At 44.8% G+C, this 22,031-nt stretch overlaps 1 protein-coding gene across 1 annotated transcript in view; it reads right to left on the bottom strand.

The window, feature by feature from the left end:
- The window catches only part of LOC126236920 (heat shock protein 70 B2-like), a 133,766-nt gene that overhangs the window by 58,144 nt on the left and 53,591 nt on the right, over window positions 1-22,031 (bottom strand). The window contains exons 3-4 of the mRNA XM_049946579.1: window positions 19,863-20,156; window positions 4,214-4,597 (exon numbers count right to left, since the gene is read on the bottom strand). Coding sequence (XP_049802536.1) covers window positions 4,214-4,597; window positions 19,863-20,156 — 678 coding nt within the window. The remainder of the gene's footprint in view (window positions 1-4,213; window positions 4,598-19,862; window positions 20,157-22,031) is intronic.

The raw sequence follows: 22,031 nt of genomic DNA, 5'->3' as shown, positions 1-22,031 counted from the left end.
TTGTTACTACACACTGCAGATTTAGACATCACCATCTTTCTGTTGGTCGGTAGGTAGAATACCAATCGTACATAACTTGATATTTTTACACACAGGCGCGGGGCCTCCTAAAACATTTGCTGGATCTTGCTTCGTAGCGATTCTGGCACTGCGGGAGTTTTGAAGGGGGAACGAAAAGCCAGTGGTGGAATGGTATCATGGAAACTCGCTGAAGAAGAAGTTCAACATAGCGCCTTCAGTAGGAAAAGTCATAGAGAAGGAGTTTGTGGCACACGGAACCATTATCAGTTATGACGCGTATGTGGCAACCCTTTAAAACCGTAATGCTTCAACATGTCGCGTTCGACAAAATCGTCAAAACCACGACGTTTTGCTGTTGCATGATAACGCCCGGCCGCATGGCAGTGAGAAAACCACTAGCGAGGTATGAAGCTTGAGTGCACAGAATTGAAACGCCCACCGCTCAGCCAGGATCTGGCACCGTGTAATTACCTCCTCGTCTGTAAACTGATGGAGTATCTTCGCAGAATGATATTTGAAGACGATAACTCCTTTGTGAAGGCTGCTAAACAGTGGCTCAGACGTGCTGGTCCTGACTTCTACCGCGCAGACACATAGGCCTTAGTACATTAGCGTCGCAAAGCGTTTCAAAGGAACGCATATTATATGGAAAAATGACCTTTTGTCTCTAAGGTTATATCAACATACTGCAAAAATATCGGAGATATGGAGAATAAATTGGATGTTTAACAAACCGTTGTGCATTTATTTTGGAGTGACCGTCGCAATTTAGGGAAACCATGGAAAACGTAAATCTCGATGACTGTATATAAATTAGTCTCCAGTCTCCCGAACTCGTGTTGGATGATATACTGATTTTTCGCTTTGGGTCCAGTGCCGCATAATATCCGGCAAATCGCATTTAGTTACTTTTTTACCGCCCGCCCTGTTGCCACTGGAAGTCCAACACGTTTCCTCGTGTACCGTCATCTGGGACCTATTCGCCACGTCAGACAAATCTGCAGGTGTTTGAAAAGCGTTGTATTTGGCAGTTCCTGAACTAATCACCAGAGGCACCGTTGCTTACATCACAGGCAGAAGATAATTTTGAAATTAATTTTATTTGCTTTCGGTGGAAAACTGTGAAGCCATTATAATTGCTTCAGTTAGTGAGTGCAACTACATTTTTAGTACTACTTTATGGATATACAAAATACAAATTCAGTATTTTCTGTGTCAGAGTTTTGTCTCCGTGTCTTGTAGTTGATGTACTATCAAACCATTGATTTTGCGGTTGTTATCACTCGTGAATGTTTTAATATTTGTTGGCAAAGGATTCTTCATTTTGCGAGTTTTTTCCGCAGTATTATTTTGATGTGGAGCGTATTTGAAATGTCTCAAAATGATACGATCAGGATCTGCGTCGTCTCCTGGATATTCATTACATGTGGGAGAGTCTACCACTGAAATCCTATAGAGGTGTGGAGGGAAACATGCATGTCTCAACTTTATTCTAATGATTAATAACACACATATCCTTGGAAGATTTTTCTGACCATATCACGGATTTGTTGGTATACTGCACTGCACTGAAGCGAACGAAAAGCCATTTTTCTGCTGAGATACTTGTCACTCCTGTTTCCATTGATCGTACGCCTGTTTTTTTTTTTTTTTTTTAAAAAAAAACATGAAGAAAGTGTTAAAGTGGAAGCTCCTTCTTTGCTACTTCGTTATGCCGAATACCCGAGTGTCCCTTTACCCGTTTATTAAATATGCGGATTTATTTTTATTGTTGGCTTTCATTACTAAATCCATCACATCGTAGAAACAACTTTCCACTTTCGATGCGCTAATTGCTCCAAAGCACTTCTAGAGTCAGTCAGAATTATTGTTTTGTTTCGGTTTTCAGTTCCACAGTTAATTTCTTCTTTAATAGCTGTTACTTCTGCAATGTAAATGCTGCTTAATGGAGATAATAAAAAAATGTTTAGCTGTCTGCAGCCTAGGGCAATAATATTCGCAACCAAGTCCCAATAAGTTTGGGATTCATCAGTACACATATGTAAAAAATCTGACCATTCGCTTTCCACGTAATTTATTACTTCCTTATTAGTTTTGACATGACCCATTCTGCCTAGTACAAGAAAAGCATCAGGTTGGCAGACAGTTGTTTCATATTCTTTACTGAACACTGGTACCGTTCGGTCTGTCTGTGTCAAATGCAACGTGAATCTGAGGCACTGGAAGTGGTATTCATTCAGAAGATATTTAACGGCGGCTATTTTAGCATCCTCAACATTGTCGCGTGTTTACTGGGTTTCGTCTGTGTTTTTAGTTTCGTTTTGGATTAGATGGCTGTTTGGTAGTTTCAGGCACGCATCCAGGGTTGAAAGCCCGGGGGTGAGGGAGTTACAGTTCCTTTTCTTCTTTTCCAAGAAGTATTTAATAATAATTATGACAAAATTTATAAAATGCTTTTGTGGTATCGATAGCTACGATGCCATGGCGTAGGTTGGAACTACGAGACAGCCATTTCATCAAGAGTAGACGGCCTGGAAACATCGCTTCAACCTCAGCTTGCTATTGAGACTATGTACTACTTACGACGGGAATATGGTTTTGCACCTACCGGTTCTTCAGTTATAAAGTTACATGTGTCATTGACTAATAATTAAACGTTCTTTCACGTAAAAAGCTGTACCGAGAATTTTACCTCACCTACTCCTGCTCACTTCCTACATTCGGCCTATCCATTCTGTTTTCTGGATCAGACCCACGCGTCGCCTTCCAGGCGGGATACGAAAGCTTTAATATAATAATGATAATAATTAGCTTACATTAATGTTTAGTGTAACGCTTTAGCTTAACAAGAATAATAATTTATACTGTACAAAGGCGAAGAATGCACTCACCATTATCAGTCAATCGTCAAGGGCAATTTTTTCGAGTATTTTTTCCGAGAATTGCGTCATACTCCTTCAGGAAACCGTCCGCAGCTCGTGGTCTAGTCGCTTGCGTTGCTACCCCTGGCTCACGGGGTCCTGGGTTCGATTCCCGGCCGGGTTGGGGATTTTTTTTCTCTGCCAGGAGACTGGGTGTTTGTGTTGTCCTCATCATTTCATCATCAGCATCATTTGTGACAGTGGCTAGACTGGACCATGTAAAAATTGGGACTTTATACGGGCGCTAATGACCGCGCAGTTGAGTGCCCCACAAACCAAACATCATCATCATCATCTTTAGGAAACTGAACTCCAGGCAGTGACTTTCAGATCGTATAAGAATGAGAAAAATTAAAAAGGGTCAGTCTATAAGACCCGCTTGTTACAAGTATACAGCATGATTCCGAGATGATACATAAACTTTTAGGGATGACAGAGAAGAGAATGTCTCAATTTGAGGGAGGGGATCCTAGTTCGGAAACGACCGGGTCGAAAGTTGTAAGAGAAAATAGTTTTGATATCTCTGACAGTGAAGTACTTGTGCCAGTGCTGTTATTACTAAGATAGTAGACTCAGCAACTTCCTGAGGTTGTAGTACGGACCAAAACAAAAACAGATCTAGTAAACCTGGGACCTAAAATGCATACCTTAAGGGGTTTGACTACTTGTTGATCTTCGATATTACGAAACAAATCTCTTCTACAGCAAGCTCTTGGACTTCCATATTTCTGCAGGAGGTAGTACGGACCAAAACAAGAAATAACTGTCCAATAAACATGGGTTCTAAAATGCATACGTTAAGAGCTATGGGCATTTGTTTAGTAGAAGAGACGTGTTTCACTGTAGCGAAGAGGAACAAGTGCCCATAGCTTTTAAGATGTACATTTTAGTGCCAATGTCTAACAGACAGCTTTTTCTTGTTTTCGTCCATACTGTCACCTCCGAAAATCGCCTAACCTACAGTCTTGGAAACTACAGTATCGGTACACGTATTCTACTGTCTGAAGCAGCAGAACGATTTTCGCTTATAACTTTCGACTCATCCATTTCCAGACCAGGGTCCCTAGCCTCGAATTGATTTATTTACCCTCCTCCATCACCACTTAAAGTTTGTAGCATCAGCACGGCACCATCCTGCGTGTATAAGGAAAGAGGAGGTGGTGGAGAAAGTGGCTTCAGATTCTGGCTGATGTACCTGACGGCAAAACATGTAGCATCATTAGGAAGGATGGCCACAAACGGAGACGCAGGCACGTGGTACTGTAGCAGACCTGTATGGTGGACTCGGTGGTGGCGGACAGCTCGCGCTTGGCGCGCTCGGCGGCGGTGCGCAGGCGGCGCAGCGCGCGCGGGTTCTCGTTCACGTCGCGCTTGAACTTGCGGCGAAACTCCTCGGCCAGGTACCCCACCAGCCGGTTGTCGAAGTCCTCGCCGCCGAGGTGCGTGTCGCCCGCCGTCGAGCGCACCTCGAACAGCGAGCCCTCGTCGATCGTGAGCACCGACACGTCGAACGTGCCGCCACCCAGGTCGAAGATGAGCACGTTACGCTCGCCCCTCAGCCCCTTGTCCAGGCCGTACGCCAGCGCTGCCGCCGTCGGCTCGTTGATGATGCGCAGCACGTTCAGCCCCGCGATCGCACCCGCGTCCTTCGTCGCCTACGGACCGGTGCATTATCCTGTTACAATTTACACTAAAAACCTCGATTTTTTCCCTTTATTGTGATTTCATTCCTCCGCTCCATAAGGGCAGGGGTGGGCCGCTCTTCAGCCGAGTGATACAGTTAGTAAAAAGATGAAAACGATACATATAAAACACGATAAAAAGGTGGACATAAAAACACAATAAGGGGGACAGTGAGGGCTAAAAAATACACTTACACAGAGACGTTCATTGTGGGACTTTAAAGTGCACATAAAGATAAGAAACACATTTGGCGATTTGCAGAGCACGTAAAATACACTGAAGTCACGCGCACAAATTAAAAGTTGGCCGGTGTTAGAAAACACCAGAACGACAACACTTTAAAAGCACTGCACGAGACTGAGCACACACGACAAAGAATAAAAACTGCTAGGAGGGACCTGCCGAGGGAGGGGAGGCCTGAGAGGAGGAAAAAGAGGGGATAGGGGAGGAGCAGAGGCTGAGGGGTTCTGGAGGGGGCGGGATGAAAAGAAAGGGGATCGGGGAGCGCACAGAGGAGCAGGAGACAGGCGGGGTGGGAGAGGGAGAGAGAAGACAAGTTCGGGAGAGAGCGCAGAGATGCGGAAGGGGTGCACGGGAAAGGGAGGGGGCACAGGAGAGAGGAAAAAACGGCCCAGGGGAAGGGAAAAGGGTGGGAGAGGGAGCCCTGAGGAGGGGAAGGGGGAAAGTGGGGTTAAACTTGGTAGGAGGGATAAATCTCAGCGCAAAGCTCAACATCTGGGAGGTCTAGGCGCTGGAAGGTACACTGTTAAAAAAGGTGGAGGTCGTGGAGATGGAAACTGGGTGGAACACTATGGTAAAGGCGCAGCAATGGGCTGGGGCTAGAGGGGAGAGGTGATGCCAGGGGTTGGGGAAATCCAGTCTGCACATAATGTGCAGGGTAAGGATGTGTTCAAAGAGAAGGAGAAGATGTGAGAAGGGGGTGAGGTCACAGAGGATCCAAGTGGGGACGGGAGGCAGATATGGAGAGTAAGGCAGAGTGCATGGCGTTCGAGGATTTGGAGGGCTTTATAGGATCTGGGTGGGACCGAAATCCATGTGATGCTGGCATCACCAATTCAACTGTGTGGCATTGCAGATGTCTGGTTATTGGGGCAACAAATGGTCACGTGTTTTCTACATGTGCCACCACATGTTACTCCCCAGAGACCTTTCTTTACGCAGTGGAGGAATATTTTTGTGCCACAAAGTCTCAGGTGGTTTTCTACATAAAGGGCTGGACCTTAGTATATCTATATGGAGATTCTCATCACTCGTGCCTTGATTTTTGGTATTACTTGCAGAACCGGCCGCGGTGGTCTCGCGGTTCTAGGCGCGCAGTCCGGAACCATGCGACTGCTATGGTCGCAGGTTCGAATCCTGCCTCGGGCATGGATGTGTGTGATGTCCTTAGGTTAGTTAGGTTTAAGTAGTTCTAAGTTCTAGGGGACTGATGACCACAGCAGTTGAGTCCCATAGTGCTCAGAGCCATTTGAACCATTTTTTATTACTTGCAGACTGCACATGCGGAGGTTGTGCGCTGTTCCCGCTATCGCGCGTATCTTGCTAATTTTCTTAACAGTGTTTTTACCACACCCCCACTAAAAGCTGGCGTGTTCCCCACGTGGCAGGCGCTCACTCGACTAGGAACGAAATATGACGCGCCGACATCTTGGACTCGGGCCGCCTGCCATCCTTTATCACTTGTGGGGTTTCCAGGTTGCGGATGGATGAACTGGTTTTAATCTGCTTTCCCACACAGGGTGTTCCACATAAACTTTTCACCGCTAATGTCTCTGGAACCACAACAGATACTGACAAACAGCTTTCACGGTGAATGTACGGCAGAGGCTCGCAAAAGTAAATACTATGAGACATTCTAAGCCGTGTATGAGTATTGGTTTCAACACAAACTTATATTTTTATTTAAATGGTCAGCCCATATTATTCCACATGCAATCAATAAAATAGACATCGCTATAATAATGGTATTGCTTGTATTGCAATACGTCATTTACATCCCGAGAAATTGGAACGCGAAGTTGGGGCATGAAATGAACGAAACGCGCCGCTATTGCACTTCCCGTGATGGAAGTGTGGCCCACACGTTGCTCGTAATCGCGATATAATTATCGTGCATATTCTTACTTTCACTGCTATCTCAAGGGCCGAAAGTAATAATAGGGATTCCTACTGCAAACATCGATACATACGTAACGGAGTCCTTTGTGCGTATTGCATTTATCTACTTACAGACTGCAGAACAGTGCCGGCCGGTGTACACCACCCCGTTACACCGCCCACGTCAACCATTCGACCTCTGCAGTTGTGCACAGGAACGGGCCGCAATCGACGGTCTGTGTGGAAGTGACTCACTACGAAGCAAGTTGTTTTGTGTGGAAGTATATACAGCTTCATGGCACCAGTGTACTGTACACTGTAATTGATGTCAGTGTTGTAATCTTGATATTAATTTACCTGTCCATCCGTTTTACGCATTTGACACGGTATTCACAAACAAGGAAATAGTTGACATGATACTACTGTACGGAGAATGGTACCAAAATGGCACACGTGCGGCACAGGTGTATGCCTAGCGGTACCATAATAGACGTCGTCCGATCCGCCCTACCTTCGTGAACATTGTTAGAGGACTTCTCACGACAAGGCGGTTGTCTCCAAAAACGCAGAGACATAGCTGAGGTGTAACACATGAAGCAGCAAAGGTAGGTGTTCTGGCGGCCGCTGCAATAAATCCTCATGCAAGTATTCGTGGAATGGAGAGTCAGATGGGAATCCCTCGAACAACAAAGATGCATATTCTGCACAGGCATAGGTACCGCCCATATCATATGGCGCTAAATCAAGGCCTCCGTGGTAACGACATTCACAATCGCCTGGAATACTGTCAATGGGTTCTGCAGCAAGGCCCTGACTTTATATGTATGGTACCGTTTACTGATGAGGCCACGTTTACAAATCATAGGAACATCAACTTACACAGTATGCACTACTGGTCAGCAGAAAGCCCACACTGGATTCGCCAGGTTGAACATCAGTGGCAGTGGAGTGTCAATGATATGGTGCAATATTGTAGGACATATCATTTACCCGTATTTCACTGATGACACTCTTTACAGCCGGCCGCTGAGGCCGAGAGGTTCTAGGCGCTTCAGTCCGGAACCGCGCGACTGCTACAGTCGCAGGTTCGAATCGTGCCTCGGGCATGGATGTGTGTGATGTCCTTAGGTTAGTTAGGTTTAAGTAGTTCTAAATTCTAGGGCACTGATGAACTCAGATGTTAAGTTCCATAGTGCTCAGAGCCATTTGAACCTTTTTTGAACACTCTTTACAGACGACTGTATGAGCAGTTCCTGAGATGTACCTTACCTGGACTGCGTCAAATGATGTAGTATCAACATGATGCATGACAGGCGCTAAACCAATAATTTCCACCTCAATCGATTGGATGGGGTAGTGTCATTCTGGGATTTCTAGCGCGGTCGCCAGACCTTACCCCCATGGACTTCTTTCTCTAGGGTCATGTGAAAGATGTGGTTATCAGCAGGTCCAAAAAACAATGGCCAGCATGAAAGCTCGCATCACTGCTGCATGTGCTACAAAAACACCACAAACACTAACACCTGTGAGTTGATCCGTGATGGAGCGTGCACAGCGGTGTTGTGAAGCAAATGGCGCTCTCTTCGAACATGCTGTGAGACATGTGATTGCCCACAGGAGCACACTTTATGTATTACGGAGAAGACGTATGCTTGTTTCGTTTCTACTGCTGCACGTTAATGTATGCATTGCACCATCTGCAACGGTTCAATTGTGTCGCAGTCATTAAAGATGTTCAGTGACATCTCCTGCACGTGGCATGTACCACCGTGTAATTCATGTACAACTACGTACAAGTAGCATGTATCCCTCTGTGCGATCCTTAGACAGCCATTAATTTGGTTTATTCTGGCCGGTGGTTATAGGTATTATGTTACTATTATGTCCATTGCAGTACTGTCAAAAAGTTCAATAAAGCAAATGGTTCAAATGGCTCTGAGCATGGGACTTAACATCTGAGGTCATCAGTCCCCTAGAACATAGAACTATTTAAACCTAACTAACCCAAGGACATCACGCACATCCATGCCCGGGGCAGGATTCGAACCTGCGACCGTAGCGGTTCATTAACAAATGTGTGTTTGTGTGGAAACCAGTATTTGCACACGGTTTATAATGTCTCATAGTATTTATATGCGTGAGCCCTTGCCGTACGTTCATACCCGTGAAAGCCGTTTGTCAATATCTATTGTGGTTCCAGAGATATTGGAGGTGAAAAGTTTAAGTGGGACACCCTGTATGTGCAAAAAGAAAAGTAAGGTAAAAATGAGCGTGTGAGGGTGTAGCACAGCGATGGGAATGGGGAGCATCGGGACCAGGTCTCGGGATTCGATCCCTGCCCGTCTTGTCTCCTCCATCCTGAAGGTGACCGTGAGCCTAATAAAAAAAATAAATAAATTAATAAAACAAAAAAATTAAAGAAGTTGTGGCTAACGTCGCGGCTTGTCGCTTTTGTGTCCCGTGTTTGAAACCCAATTATTTCTTTTAGTTCCTTTAATTTTTTTTTCATTTATCTACCCATGTCCGTGAAAGGTTACTAGATAAATGTTTACATTAATTGTAAAATCACAATTTGGTTTCACAATAAGTGTCATACGTTTATTCTGTAGGTAATATACAGCGTGTCAAAAAAATGGTTCAAATGGCTCTGAGCACTATGGGACTCAACATCTTAGGTCATAAGTCCCCTATAACTTAGAACTACTTAAACCTAACTAACCTAAGGACATCACACACACCCATGCCCGAGGCAGGATTCGAACCTGCGACCGTAGCAGTCCCGCGGTTCCGGACTGCAGCGCCAGAACCGCTAGACCACCGCGGCCGGCATACAGCGTGTCTCTCTTTAGAGTCGTCAGGCGCAGTTTCTCTGATGTTTCAGCAGATATTTGCAATATCGTTTTTGCATGTGTAGCTGGAGTCAGCCCAAACAAATAATGCTCGCCAGCTTTTTCACAAGACACCCAGTGTTGACAGGTGCTATAAACAAAATTATTTTTAAAGTGGAATTTTATGTGCCCATTCCATAGAGCGGTCGGAGAGTAGTCTAGTGCGATTTTTGTTTTATCCATTAGTATTAACAGCGACAGTAAAACACGAAGAACAACCAGTTCTCCAGCGGCGACAGCGCCGCCTGGACCGCGCTGGCTACTACCATCGTGAAGAGCCGGTCGTTTTGGCCGAGCGGTTCTAGGCGCTTCAGTCCGGAACCGCGCTGTTGCTGCGGTCGCAGGTTCGAATGCTGCCTCGGGCACGGATGTGTGTGATGTCCTTAGGTTGGTTAGGTTAAAATAGTTCTAAGTTCTAGGAGACTGATGACCTCAGATGTTAAGTCCCATAGTGCTCAGAGCCATTTTGAACCATCGTGCAGACATGCACTGCTAAGTCGCTGCTGGGGTACTGGTTGTTCTTCGTGTTTTACTATTCCTATTAATACTAATCGATAAAGCCGCACGGTCTAGGGGGCGCCTTGTCGCGGTTCGCGCGGCTACCCCCGTCGGAGGTTCGAGTCCTCCCTCGGGCATGGGTGTGTGTGTGTTGTCCTTAGCGTAAGTTAGTTTAAGTTAGATTAAGTAGTGTGTAAGCTTAGGGACCGATGATCTCAGCAATTTGGACCCATAGGAGCTTACCACAAATTTCCAAATAATCGATAAAACAAATATCGCACTAGACTAATCTGCGACTGCTCTACCCTCTACAGCTCCCTGTAGTACCATGGAAGTTATTCCCTGATGTCTTGACAAATGTCCTATCATCCTGTCCCTTCTTCTTGTCTGGGGTTACAATCCTTTTAATTTCTCATATTGTTATATTTCATTCTTTTATCAATTCTTAATTCTTTTATTTTATTCTTGTGGCTATTGCTCAGAATGTTTTCGTGAATTCCATTGGATGATACCAATTGTACAACATTCGAAACACAGTTATTCTGGACAACACGAACATCACGCGAAGGCAGGTTTGCCATTGTGACATTTCTTCAGAAGAATCTTACTCGGGAAAGAAACACTGCTGGCGACTTCACGCGTTGGCAGACCATGCATAATGGATCACTTTTTCGAAAGCTGGCGCTCGCAGTTGATTATAAACAAAGATGGACACAGGAATTCCAGCCGGCCGAAGTGGCCGTGCGGTTAAAGGCGCTGCAGTCTGGAACCGCAAGACCGCTACGGTCGCAGGTTCGAATCCTGCCTCGGGCATGGATGTTTGTGATGTCCTTAGGTTAGTTAGGTTTAACTAGTTCTAAGTTCTAGGGGACTAATGACCTCAGCAGTTGAGTCCCATAGTGCTCAGAGCCATTTGAACAGGAATTCCACGGAAAACAATTTCAAATAATTTTTTTCATTTATTTATTTTTTAATTCATTCACCATATATACAGTTAGTAGACCGAATAAGGATAACGCTATTTCAGTATTCATTGGAAGATAGTCGTGTAGTAATCTTCTACGAACATGGGTATGTAACGCGAAACAAAAGTAAAAATAGTAGTCGGGTTTCGAACACTTGGCGCAAAAGTGTGAAACCGCGATTATTCGCTAAAAGACAAATAAAGCATCTCGACAACTTTGATCATCGTTTTCTCAGGATCGATCCGAATATCTAGGAATAGGACAAGGACGAGAGTCAGTTTAGCGAGATGTGTTACTATCGGGTAACACAGATCGATAAAAACTGAAAGAAATATGCAAAGACGCTAACAAATGTTTCAAATGGCTCTGAGCACTATGGGACTTAACATCTGAGGTCATCAGTCCCCTACAACTTAGAACTACTTAAACCTAACTAACCTAAGGCCATCACACACATCCATGCCCGAGGCAGGATTCGAACCTGCGACCGTAGCAGCAGCGCGGTTCCGGACTGAAGCGACTAGAACCGCTCGGCCACAGCGGCCGGCTGACGCTAAGAGAAATGACGCTTTTAATCAAAGGCAACGATTACACTGAAGTTACCGAGATTTATGATGGTCCCCTGGACATCGGAAAAAGCGGAACATGGTTCGTAATAGGATGCGTGATCACCACAGACGGCAACGTGGCCTCCTGCTGGCCACAAGATTGGTAAGGAGTTCTTGAGGTAGGGTTTTCCATTCCTCCACAAGCGTAATTAATGACTCCTAGCTGATCGTTGCCGTATGTGGGCGTACTGCAATACGACTCCCCAACGCGTCCCACATGTTCCAGATGGGATTTAAGTCGGGGAAACGGGCATGCCAGTTCATTCGCCGAATATCCGCTCGTTCCAAGAGCTTCTCCAACTGCGTCGAACGATGCGGTCGCACATTGTCATCCACAAAATTGAAGTGAGGGCAAAACCGCACTCCTGAAAAGAATCATATGGGGAAGGGGTACAGTGGCACAATACTGCTGGTCAGTGACTGAAATATTTGAGGGTGAGTACCCTCAACGCCACATTATGGCTCCCCACACAGTAACACATGGACCACAAAAACGACCATGTTCGACAGTCTTAGACGTACCCTCATATGGCGTGAAGTGAGAACACATACTGCACCCAGGAACATTGTCGAACGTGATAGTTTTGCTGGTTCAGGTGTTATGCTGTGGAGAGTTATAATGCTATTTTGTACATGTACATGCTACTGGTACATGATACACTCACTGTTGAACTTCATTGTGACACTGTGCTCCTTCCCCACAGGCGTCATTTGAGGAGAGCATTCGGCCCTGACTTTACTTTTACGGATGACAATGCGCGATCGTCACGAATTGCACAGGTAAAGAAGCTCTTGGAACGAGAAGACATTCGGCGAATGGAGTGACCTGCCCGTCCCCCCGACTTAAATCCCGTGGGGCACTTGTGCGGCTCGTTGGGGAGGCATATCGCAGCATGTCCACATGCACCAGCGACACTCCAGCAGTTGTCAGCTGCGCTGGTGGACGAATGGAACCTACCTCAGGAGCTCCTTACCATTCTTGTGTCCTGTATGAGAGCTTACTGCAGAGTATACATTACCGTTCGTGTAATTACACACCCTATTAAGAACCATTTCTCGACTTTTGTAATGTCCAAGAGTCCAGTGTAATTGATTTTAAATAAAAGTGTCATTTCTTGTGTCGTCCCATTGCGTATTTCTTCCGACTACCTTTTGTAGCAGTTCTTTCTACATATGGTCCAAGTTTTATCGAGCTATGTTACTTGGCAGTGAGACATCGTGCGAAAGCCACTTTCGACCTTAAGTTTTGTGCAGCTGTGTAGTTTGCATATCCAGGCATGTAGTACTCTTCATGTCAATTTGACTTTTTTTCATAGCGCCTTAGGGTGTTGCAATTTTAATGGACACAATCCAAGATGCTACTCCAGGCGAGTGTAAAAATGAACGTGTGCAACGGAAAATCATATGCTAAAATGATAATTTGGCCCTGTCTGACTACCCCCTGAAGCAGATCTTAGGATCTCTTAATCCTCTTTTTTACATATAAATTACAATCCAAACATAAATGAATGATGAAGGCAACTAATACTACTAAATGATAAGCGTTGTTGTTCAATATACATTTAGTATAGATTAAAATCAATCCTTTAAGTATAATTGTCTATATTTCCTAACTAAAATTATTAATCAATTTCCCAACTCTGCCCCTTATTACGACTGTGCGGTCTAATATCACTAACACGATATGACTGACATCATCTACGTACCAAACACTAGAAGACATTACTTTCAAAGGTGATCTACGGTGGTGTGGAACCTCGGTGGAAATAAACTAATGTGACCACAGCTGTTTAGCTTTATAGCTGTTTATAGTAAGCCGAAGCAATTTGCGATATCACCGTATGTACTGCGTCCAGTGCGTCGAAGTGATGGTTTTCGTACTCGTCTGTGACGATGGAAGAACTCCAGCCACAAATAAACTCTTTCAAACACCAGGACGGCAGAAGGCGGTCCTCCGACTAATATACTCTAATACTGTCTTCTCCTCTCTGTGTTCTACAGACGAGAAACTCGAACTCCGAGCCACAAGGACGAAATTCAGATAACGTAAGTATACGCAGAAGAAGTGCTCTCAATTACTGAACGCTGTGTACTCAACGATGACTTCCAACCCGGACGTGAAGTCCAGAATCGTATAGGTTCGCAACACTACAGTGCCTAACTGTTCTAACTATAAACTCTCCCGAGAGCAAAGTCAGCAAGTCCGTCTATACCAACAAAGCTGATACCGAGCGACCCTCACACACGGGCGCTCACAACGGAAGACCCCGTCTCTCCACCGCTGGCTTCCCAGCAAGGCTCGGATCCCCACCCTCGTAATTCTGAAAACGAATCGTATTCCCAAAACCACGGAATATTCTCCCTGTCTACAGATTCTTCCGAACGCCGACCAACCATCGTAAGGACTTTGTAATCCAGCGTGGAAAGTTTGCGAGGAAAAACCTATACTTGTACAATGGTACGCTTCTGTGTAAAAATCCTTGGAAATAACCCGGCCTGCATGGTTTCCGAGGTGCCGCTTCTTCGTTCCTCCCCCCTTCGTCCAAGATTTGCAGAGTTCCCGGTTATCCTTACGGTCCTGCTACAATAACGGCCGGCCATCACCCTAATGTGCTCCAGAGCTCAGGTGCCACGACGTCCGTCTAGCTACTTCCTGTTTTTAAGCAGGACCAACACCTGTGCTGGCCTTCCACCCAGAGCTTGAGTTCTGCCTGCCGTTTCATCTCCACTGGCGTTCCAATGTCTACTAATATAGGTAATCATTCATTACACCTTTCTGTTAATGAAGACACTCCATCACCTTTCATGCAGTAAGCGTTAACAAGGCATACGTGACATTGTCAGTTTCCTTTAAATATTCATATATACGATGTACAACCTATCAAATGATACCTAATTGTGGTTGTAGTTCACAAAAAAAAAAAAAAAAAAAAAAAAAAAAGTTTTCTTCTAACGACTACTGAAAAGAAGAAATTAAGAAGGTGCTGGGGGCACACAGACGCAACGACAAGGTCGTTGAAGGGAAAAATATGAATGAGAACAGAAGATTACTTCGCTGACGTACGCTGTTGCAGCTTACACAACAATCGGCCGAGCTCTATCCAAGGAAAGTATGATGCCAATATTTCGACCACCTACAATTAAAGCCTTTTGGGCAGCGTGAAAGATAACGTGGTTTTTTTCTACCCTGGATCGTGCAACAGGTTACTCCAAAGTCGCATCACAGCACACGCCTGCCATATTAATCCACATAAATCCGTCTGATGATGGAGATTTAAACCTCTGAAACGCCTAGTGGACATAAACAAATAGTGGCACGCAACGGTGAACCCGTTGTTCGATAACAGTAACAGTCACGGTAACGCCTAACCAAAAATGTTTGTATTTAACCCTAGATTGCAAAAGACTCGAAAAATTTACGATTGTATTTGATACTAATTCGCGGTTCCCATCAATGTGGAATTTTCAGTATAGGGTGTACAACAGCGCAACTTTTATTTATTTTGTATGTAACATCCACTGGAGACCTTATAATTGTAGGTAACTAGTGCATAAACTATAAATTATAACTTCCTTTGAATAAAATATGGAACAGTAAAGCTACGTTGGCTTAGTAAAAGTGTAACGTTTTGCCCCCTTTAGTGTTCCAAGGTTAATGACTACGTATCTAAATTAATAATAGAATGTTCTTTTGTATGTCTAGTAACAATTCTTTCAAAAGCACCGGACAGAGAATTGAACATTTATACACGTCTATAAGTACCATCTAGACACCACATGACAGCAGTATACAAGAACGATATTTCTGTATTACAGTCATACGCGTAGGTACGCCAGTATTCTGCCACATACATATAGGAGGTATATAGTGACATACATTTAGAGCCTGAGCTTTCCGTATCCTGCTGAGTGGTCTGTGGGACTAGAGTCAGTTATTTAAGTGAAATTACAACAGCACTTCAAATACATTTGTCGTTTGAAAGGATTTTCAGTGATTCGATTAAGAGTCTGCTGCTGTGAACCACGTATATTACAGTGCAGTGAGAGCTCATTATTACATGCTGACATTGCAGAAGACTGGACATTATTTTGATTACGTTTTCCTGTTCGTTGGAAAAATCACCGTCACATTCAGTGACTGTCAAATTTGTAAGTAGGAGTATTAACCAATTCGCATTCAGTGATGGGTGCAGCCGTTATAGCAGTTCCGTGTTGTGCGGTACAAAGACAGTTTCACCTGTTATAGATTGTAGACCTAACACCCGACTTTTCTGTAGCTCGCTGCTTTCTGCAGTAGTTCTACATCCATACCCTTAGTTGTACGTTCGCGAAATTCAGGCATTAATTCTAGATTACACGCATTTACTCTGTGTATCGTGAGCTTAGTGAGTGACAACATGGGTCATCCCTATGAAATAAGAGCCACTAGAATTCGGCGTTTTTTTGGAAGAAAGCGATTTTAGTAGTTTGAGTAATGGCGAAGATATGACACTGCAAGCGATACATCATCTACTGATGAAAACAGTAGCATGTTGGACAACAGAGAAACTGGAAATAGACAACAGAGCGCGGTGGCGCAAGAAAAGAGTGCCGATGCGACAACAGAGTGCGCTGCAGAAGGGAAGATACGCCAAGGAGTGTAAAAAGATACATTTATATCTCCTGGATATAGCAATGTTAGATGAAAGCATAATTTACCACATAGTGAACCTAGAACCGAATGTTCCTGCTCCATGTGGCAGTGCAACTTTTGAAGAATGTTTAACTCCCCCTGTCTACACTTTTAAGGGACCACCAAGCAAGACAGAAAATCCGCTAAGGCTTCAAGCCAAAAGTTAGCGATATTTTCCAACAAAAATAACGCTCCTAAGCGTGTATATTTACGAAAAATGAAAAATGATTCACGGTGTACCATAAACAATGGATGTGTGAGTGAATTATTATAGTGTTAATAGTGCATAGCAATAGCATATCTTTTCATGTTTCGTAAATAATCAGGTACTATATGTCAAAAACAAAAATGTATGGTAAAAAACAATCATATTTCAATGACAAATCAGTTCTCAAAAATAGTAGACGACTGGGTTAAAAATAGAAAGTTTTTAGTTTATTTGATGCCATTCTTCTGCTACCACTGGTTGGTTATAATTAAAGTGCAGCTACTCACAAAGGTCCAGTGTTGGCTGTAATTTTCGTATGGCAGCGAAACTTAGTAGACATTCAAATCCGTTAACGAGGAATCGATTTTCGGTGGAAAACAAAATAGTTCCGATTTTGGCTACGAGAAGCAAATCTGGCGCTGTGAATTCTAGAAAAACGTATAGCAGTGTTTCCATATGTAATGGGTCAGGAACGGGACATGGGCAGAATACGTCAAACAAGTGAGAAAGATATGTCGATTTTATTACTGACCGCCGCTTACACAACTTGTTCAATAGGAGCACCGGAGACGTCGACGAGATGCTGTATCCGTAAAACGACGTGATCGTTGTTTGCAGCACTTGCAGTGGAATCTGAGCAACTTCTTGTTGTATACTGGCCTTCAGATCAGGTGGAGACCAAACGTGTCATTGGTAAATGCGTTCTTTTAGATATCCGTAGAGACAAAAGTCAGATGGTTTCAGATCTGGCGTGCTCTTGCAAGCCATGGATCACGAAAGCGTCTCGAGACAACACGTACGTGGAAGGTTGGGCTATGCAGATCTTTCACTGGGTGAGTGACACGAGGTGTTGCCCATCTTGAATGAAATCAATGGTTCCCACACGTTTGTGCTCTTCCAACGCAGTAATCACATGCTGTGCAAGAGGGTCTTGATAACGTGCAGGCGTCACAGTACACTTGACAGGGCCTATAGGTGTGTTCTCTTCAAAGAAGAACGGACTGGGAATAAATGTGCTTGTGAATCCACACTGCTTAGTCACATACGGCGAGGGCAACGGTTCTTCGTACGTAACACGTTGTTTAACTCCAACCAAATTTGGCATTTCTGTATATTCAGTACACCCTGTAGCGTAAAATGTGGCTCGTCACTCCGTGGAATATTACTCGAGCACATGTCATCAACTTCGATGCATGCCAGAAACCGAAGAGCGCATACAGAACGCTGCTACGGATCATGAGGTTACTGTCGCGGCACAGTCTCTATCCTGTACAGGTACGATTGCAAAATAGACGGCGAAACTTTGCGAACTGTTGATGTGACACTGCAGGAGCACTAGCAAAACCGGCGCACGTGCTGCATGGTCGGTTACAGCAACAGCAACCTCGTTAATAACTTCCACCAGGAGACGATGCCTTCCTCTTCCAGGTGCCACGCCAAGCTCACCCGTGTTTTCGAATTTCATTATCATATTCGTTAAGTCATTTAATGACATCGGGCCCTCCTCACACGTTTCTGTCGACGATACTCTCTCAAAGGCCGGCCGGGGTGGTCTAGCGGTTCTAGGCGCTCAGTCTGGAACCGCGTGACTGCTACGGTCGCAGGTTCGAATCGTGCCTCGGGCATGGATGTGTGTGATGTCCTTAGGTTAGTTAGGTTTAAGTAGTTCTAAGTTCTAGGGGACTGATGGCCACAGATGTTATGTCCCATAGTGCTCAGAGCCATTTGAACCATTTGAACTCTCTCAAAGCATCACTGTAAGAGCCGCAATTCATAGAGAGCCTGTATACAAAGAGTGTGGCCATAGGTGAAGTTGCCCGTGATTGGTTGATTAGCTTTGGCGCGAGTTTTCTGCCAAACGTCTCTCGCGCTTCCTATGTTCGCCGTGCTTTTGAGTTGAATTGAAGTTCAAAGGACTTGTGAAACGATTAAAAGGTATTTGAATTATTGAGAGACTTGTTATGCGTTGTGCATGCATGTTCGATTCAGTTGTACATCGTTTTTAGTACGTAATTAGCGTTTGCTATCTTAAATAAGAGTTGAAATAATGAAGTGTTTTGTGATGAAGTCGGTAGGCCTACATGTTTGCTGGAAACGGAAAGTTCCTGTAATTGTTGTGCCATGCTCATTCGACTTCATAGCGTCAAACTTTATTACGTTCCGAATCAGAACACTAGGCATTATTTTGGTTTCAGTATTATTGCCTGACTGTTGACGCAGGTAAGTTGTAAGCACGTTTTCCACAGCTGTCGTGGTTGCTGAAACATTATTCGTAGTAAATAATTGTAGGTCCTCTTGAAGACAGTTTTTAATAGGCCTACTTACTGTGGGGTAGAAGGGATACGGTAGTTTTCTTGTTATATTTGGTCGTTATTACAGTAGCCTACATTTAACATTGCCTGATTATATATTTTACTGAATACCTCTCGTAGATAACAAACGAAAAAGATTACAAAAATCAGGTAATGTTAAATGTAGGCTACTGTAATAACGACCAAATATATATACATATATATATGATAGAAAGTCGTAAGCAGTTGTTTACTTGTGACATGCAAAAAGTTTGAAGACGTGACAAGAAGTACTAATACGTCTCACACTTTTTGCATGATACAAGTAAACAACTGCTTACGACTTTCCTTTATCTGACTTAATACAGCTACGTTAAATCTTTAGCGTTATGCACTTCCGATACAAAACAAATGCTATATACTATTTTTTTTATTTACGTTACTTTCATTGCAATTTGTCTAGCAAACGAACTTAGGAGATAAATGCAAGTAACGAATAATTTTTGACAGCCACTGTATCAAATTTTCCTGTGCTGTACGTAGTGGGCTACTATGAGTATATTGTAGCTGTAAAGAAAGGCATTTAACGAATGATTTCGCCATATTGTCTTGTGCTTTTGATTCGGTGAGTGTGTACTCCACTACTCCACTACTGGCCACTCAAAAGTCCCGCCCGCAGTTTGGCAGAAAAATGGCCGCCGTATCGTCCGGTTGGCCACTCTCTCCCTATACAGGCTCTCTAGCAGTTCACAGCGCGCAGTGATAGATTTGCACCTGGTGGCTAAAATTGAAACTAATTTTAGCGGTAGATTTGCACCTAGTGGCTAAAATTGAAACTAATTTTCTTTCCAGCATATATCACTCCATATTAAAGCATTAGCATATCTAAAAAGTTTCGCGATACACCGTACTTCGCCAGATGGCCTTTTCGAAACGTCACGCAGCCACTGCGACCTACGGCAGCAAGATTCTGTCGAGGCGTGTGTTACCTGTCGCTGCGAGTCGTTGAAGTAGGCGGGCACGGTGACGACGGCGTCGCGCACCGGGGCGCCCAGGTAGCTCTCGGCCGTGTCGCGCATCTTGCCCAGCAGCATGCCGCTCAGCTCCTCGGGCGAGAAGCGCTTCGTCTCGCCGCGGTACATCACCTGCACCAAAGGCCGGCCGCCCTCGTCTACCACTGCGAACGGCCACAACTTGCGGTCCGCCTGCAGCACCGCGTCGTCGAAGCGCCGACCCACCATGCGCTTCGTGTCGAAAATCGTGTTCGTAGGGTTCATCGCGGCCTGAAAGGCCCACCACGTCCTGCTTAAGTGCTTCCGTATGAGCTGATACTCGTCTGTGCCTTAAATCCAAGGAATACAACATGCTACAGACTTAAAATATACACTACTGGCTATTAAAATTGCTACACCACGAAGATGACATGCTACAGACGCGAAATTTAACCGACAGGAAGAAGATGCTGTGATATGCAAATGATTAGCTTTTCAGAGCATTCACACAAGGTTGGCGCCGGTGGCGACACCTACGACGTACTGATATGAGGAAAGTTTCCAACCGATTCCTCATACACAAACAGCAGGTGACCGGCGTTGCCTGGTGAAACGTTGTTGTGGTGCCTCGTGTAAGGAGGAGAAATGCGTACCATCACATTTCCGACTTTGATAAAGGTCGGATTGTAGCCTATCGCGATTGTGGTTTATCGTATCGCAACATTGCTGCTCGTGTTGATCGAGATCCAATGACTGTTTGCAGAATATGGAATCGATGAGTTCAGAAAGGTAATACGGAACACCGTGCTCGATCCCAACGGCCTCGTATCACTAGCAGTCGAGATGACAGGCACCTTATCCGCACGGCTGTAACGGATCGTGCAGCCACGTCTCGATCCCTGAGTCAACAGATGGGGACGTTTGCAAGACAACAACCATCTGCACGAACAGTTCGACGACGTTTGCAGCAGCATGGACTGTCAGCTCGGAGACCGTGACTGCGGTTACCCTTGACGTTGCATCACAGACAGGAGCACCTGCGATGGTGTTCTAAACGACGAACCTGGGTGCACGAATGGCAAAACGTCATTTTTTCGGATGAATCTAGGTTCTGTTTACAGCGTCATGATGGTCGCATCCGTGTTTGGTGACATAGCGGTGAACGCACACTGGAAGCGTGTATTCGTCATCGCCATACTGGCGTATCACCCGGCGTGATGGTATGGGGTGTCATTGGTTACACGTCTCGGTCACCTCTTGTTCGCACTGACGGCACTTTGAACAGTGGACGTTACATTTCAGATGTGTTACGACCCGTGGCTCTACCCTTCATTCGATCCCTGCGAAACCCTACATTTCGGCAGGATAATGCACGACCGCTTGTTGCAGGTCAGGATACAGAAAATGTTCGACTGCTGCCCTGCCAGCACATTCTCCAGATCTCTCACCAATTGAAAACGTCTGGTCAATGGTGGCCGAGCAACTGGCTCGTCACAATACGCCAGTCACTACTCTTGATGAACTGTGGTATCGTGTTGAAGCTGCATGGGCAGCTCTATCTATACACGCCATCCAAGCTCTGTTTGACTCAATGCCCAGGCATATCAAGGACGTTATTACGGCCAGAGATGATTGTTCTGGGTACTGATTTGTCAGGATCTATGCACCCAAATTGCGTGAAAATGTAATCACATTTCAGTTCTAGTATAATATATTTGTCCAATGAATACCCGTTTATCATCTGCATTTCTTCTCGGTGTAGCAATTCTAATGGCCAGTAGTGTAGTTATTTTAATGTAACACTACCTTTCTGCTCGTAGCTTCGCCTGAGCCTACATATCTACATTTACATCTACTTCGATACCCCGCAATCCACCTTGTGGCACCTGGCGGAGGCTATCCCGTACCACTACTAGTCGATTCCCTTCCTGGTCCACACGCCAACAGAGCGAGATGAGGCCTAATCCCTCTAATCTTATCTTCGTGATCCTTACGCGCAATGTATGTGTGCGGCAGTAGAATCGTTCTGCAGTCAGCGTCAAATGCTGGCGCTCAAATTTTCTCAGTAGTGCTGCTCGAAAAGAACGTCGCCTTTCCTTCAGTCATTCTCATTTGAGTTCCCAAAGCAGCCTGTGTTGTTCGAATCTACCAGTAACAAATCTAGCA

This window comes from Schistocerca nitens, chromosome 1 (genome assembly GCF_023898315.1).
Source record: "Schistocerca nitens isolate TAMUIC-IGC-003100 chromosome 1, iqSchNite1.1, whole genome shotgun sequence".
In the NCBI taxonomy this organism is placed as follows: domain Eukaryota; kingdom Metazoa; phylum Arthropoda; class Insecta; order Orthoptera; family Acrididae; genus Schistocerca; species Schistocerca nitens.
Note: the sequence above shows the minus strand (reverse complement) of the source record. Positions and strands in the feature narration are given on the sequence as shown.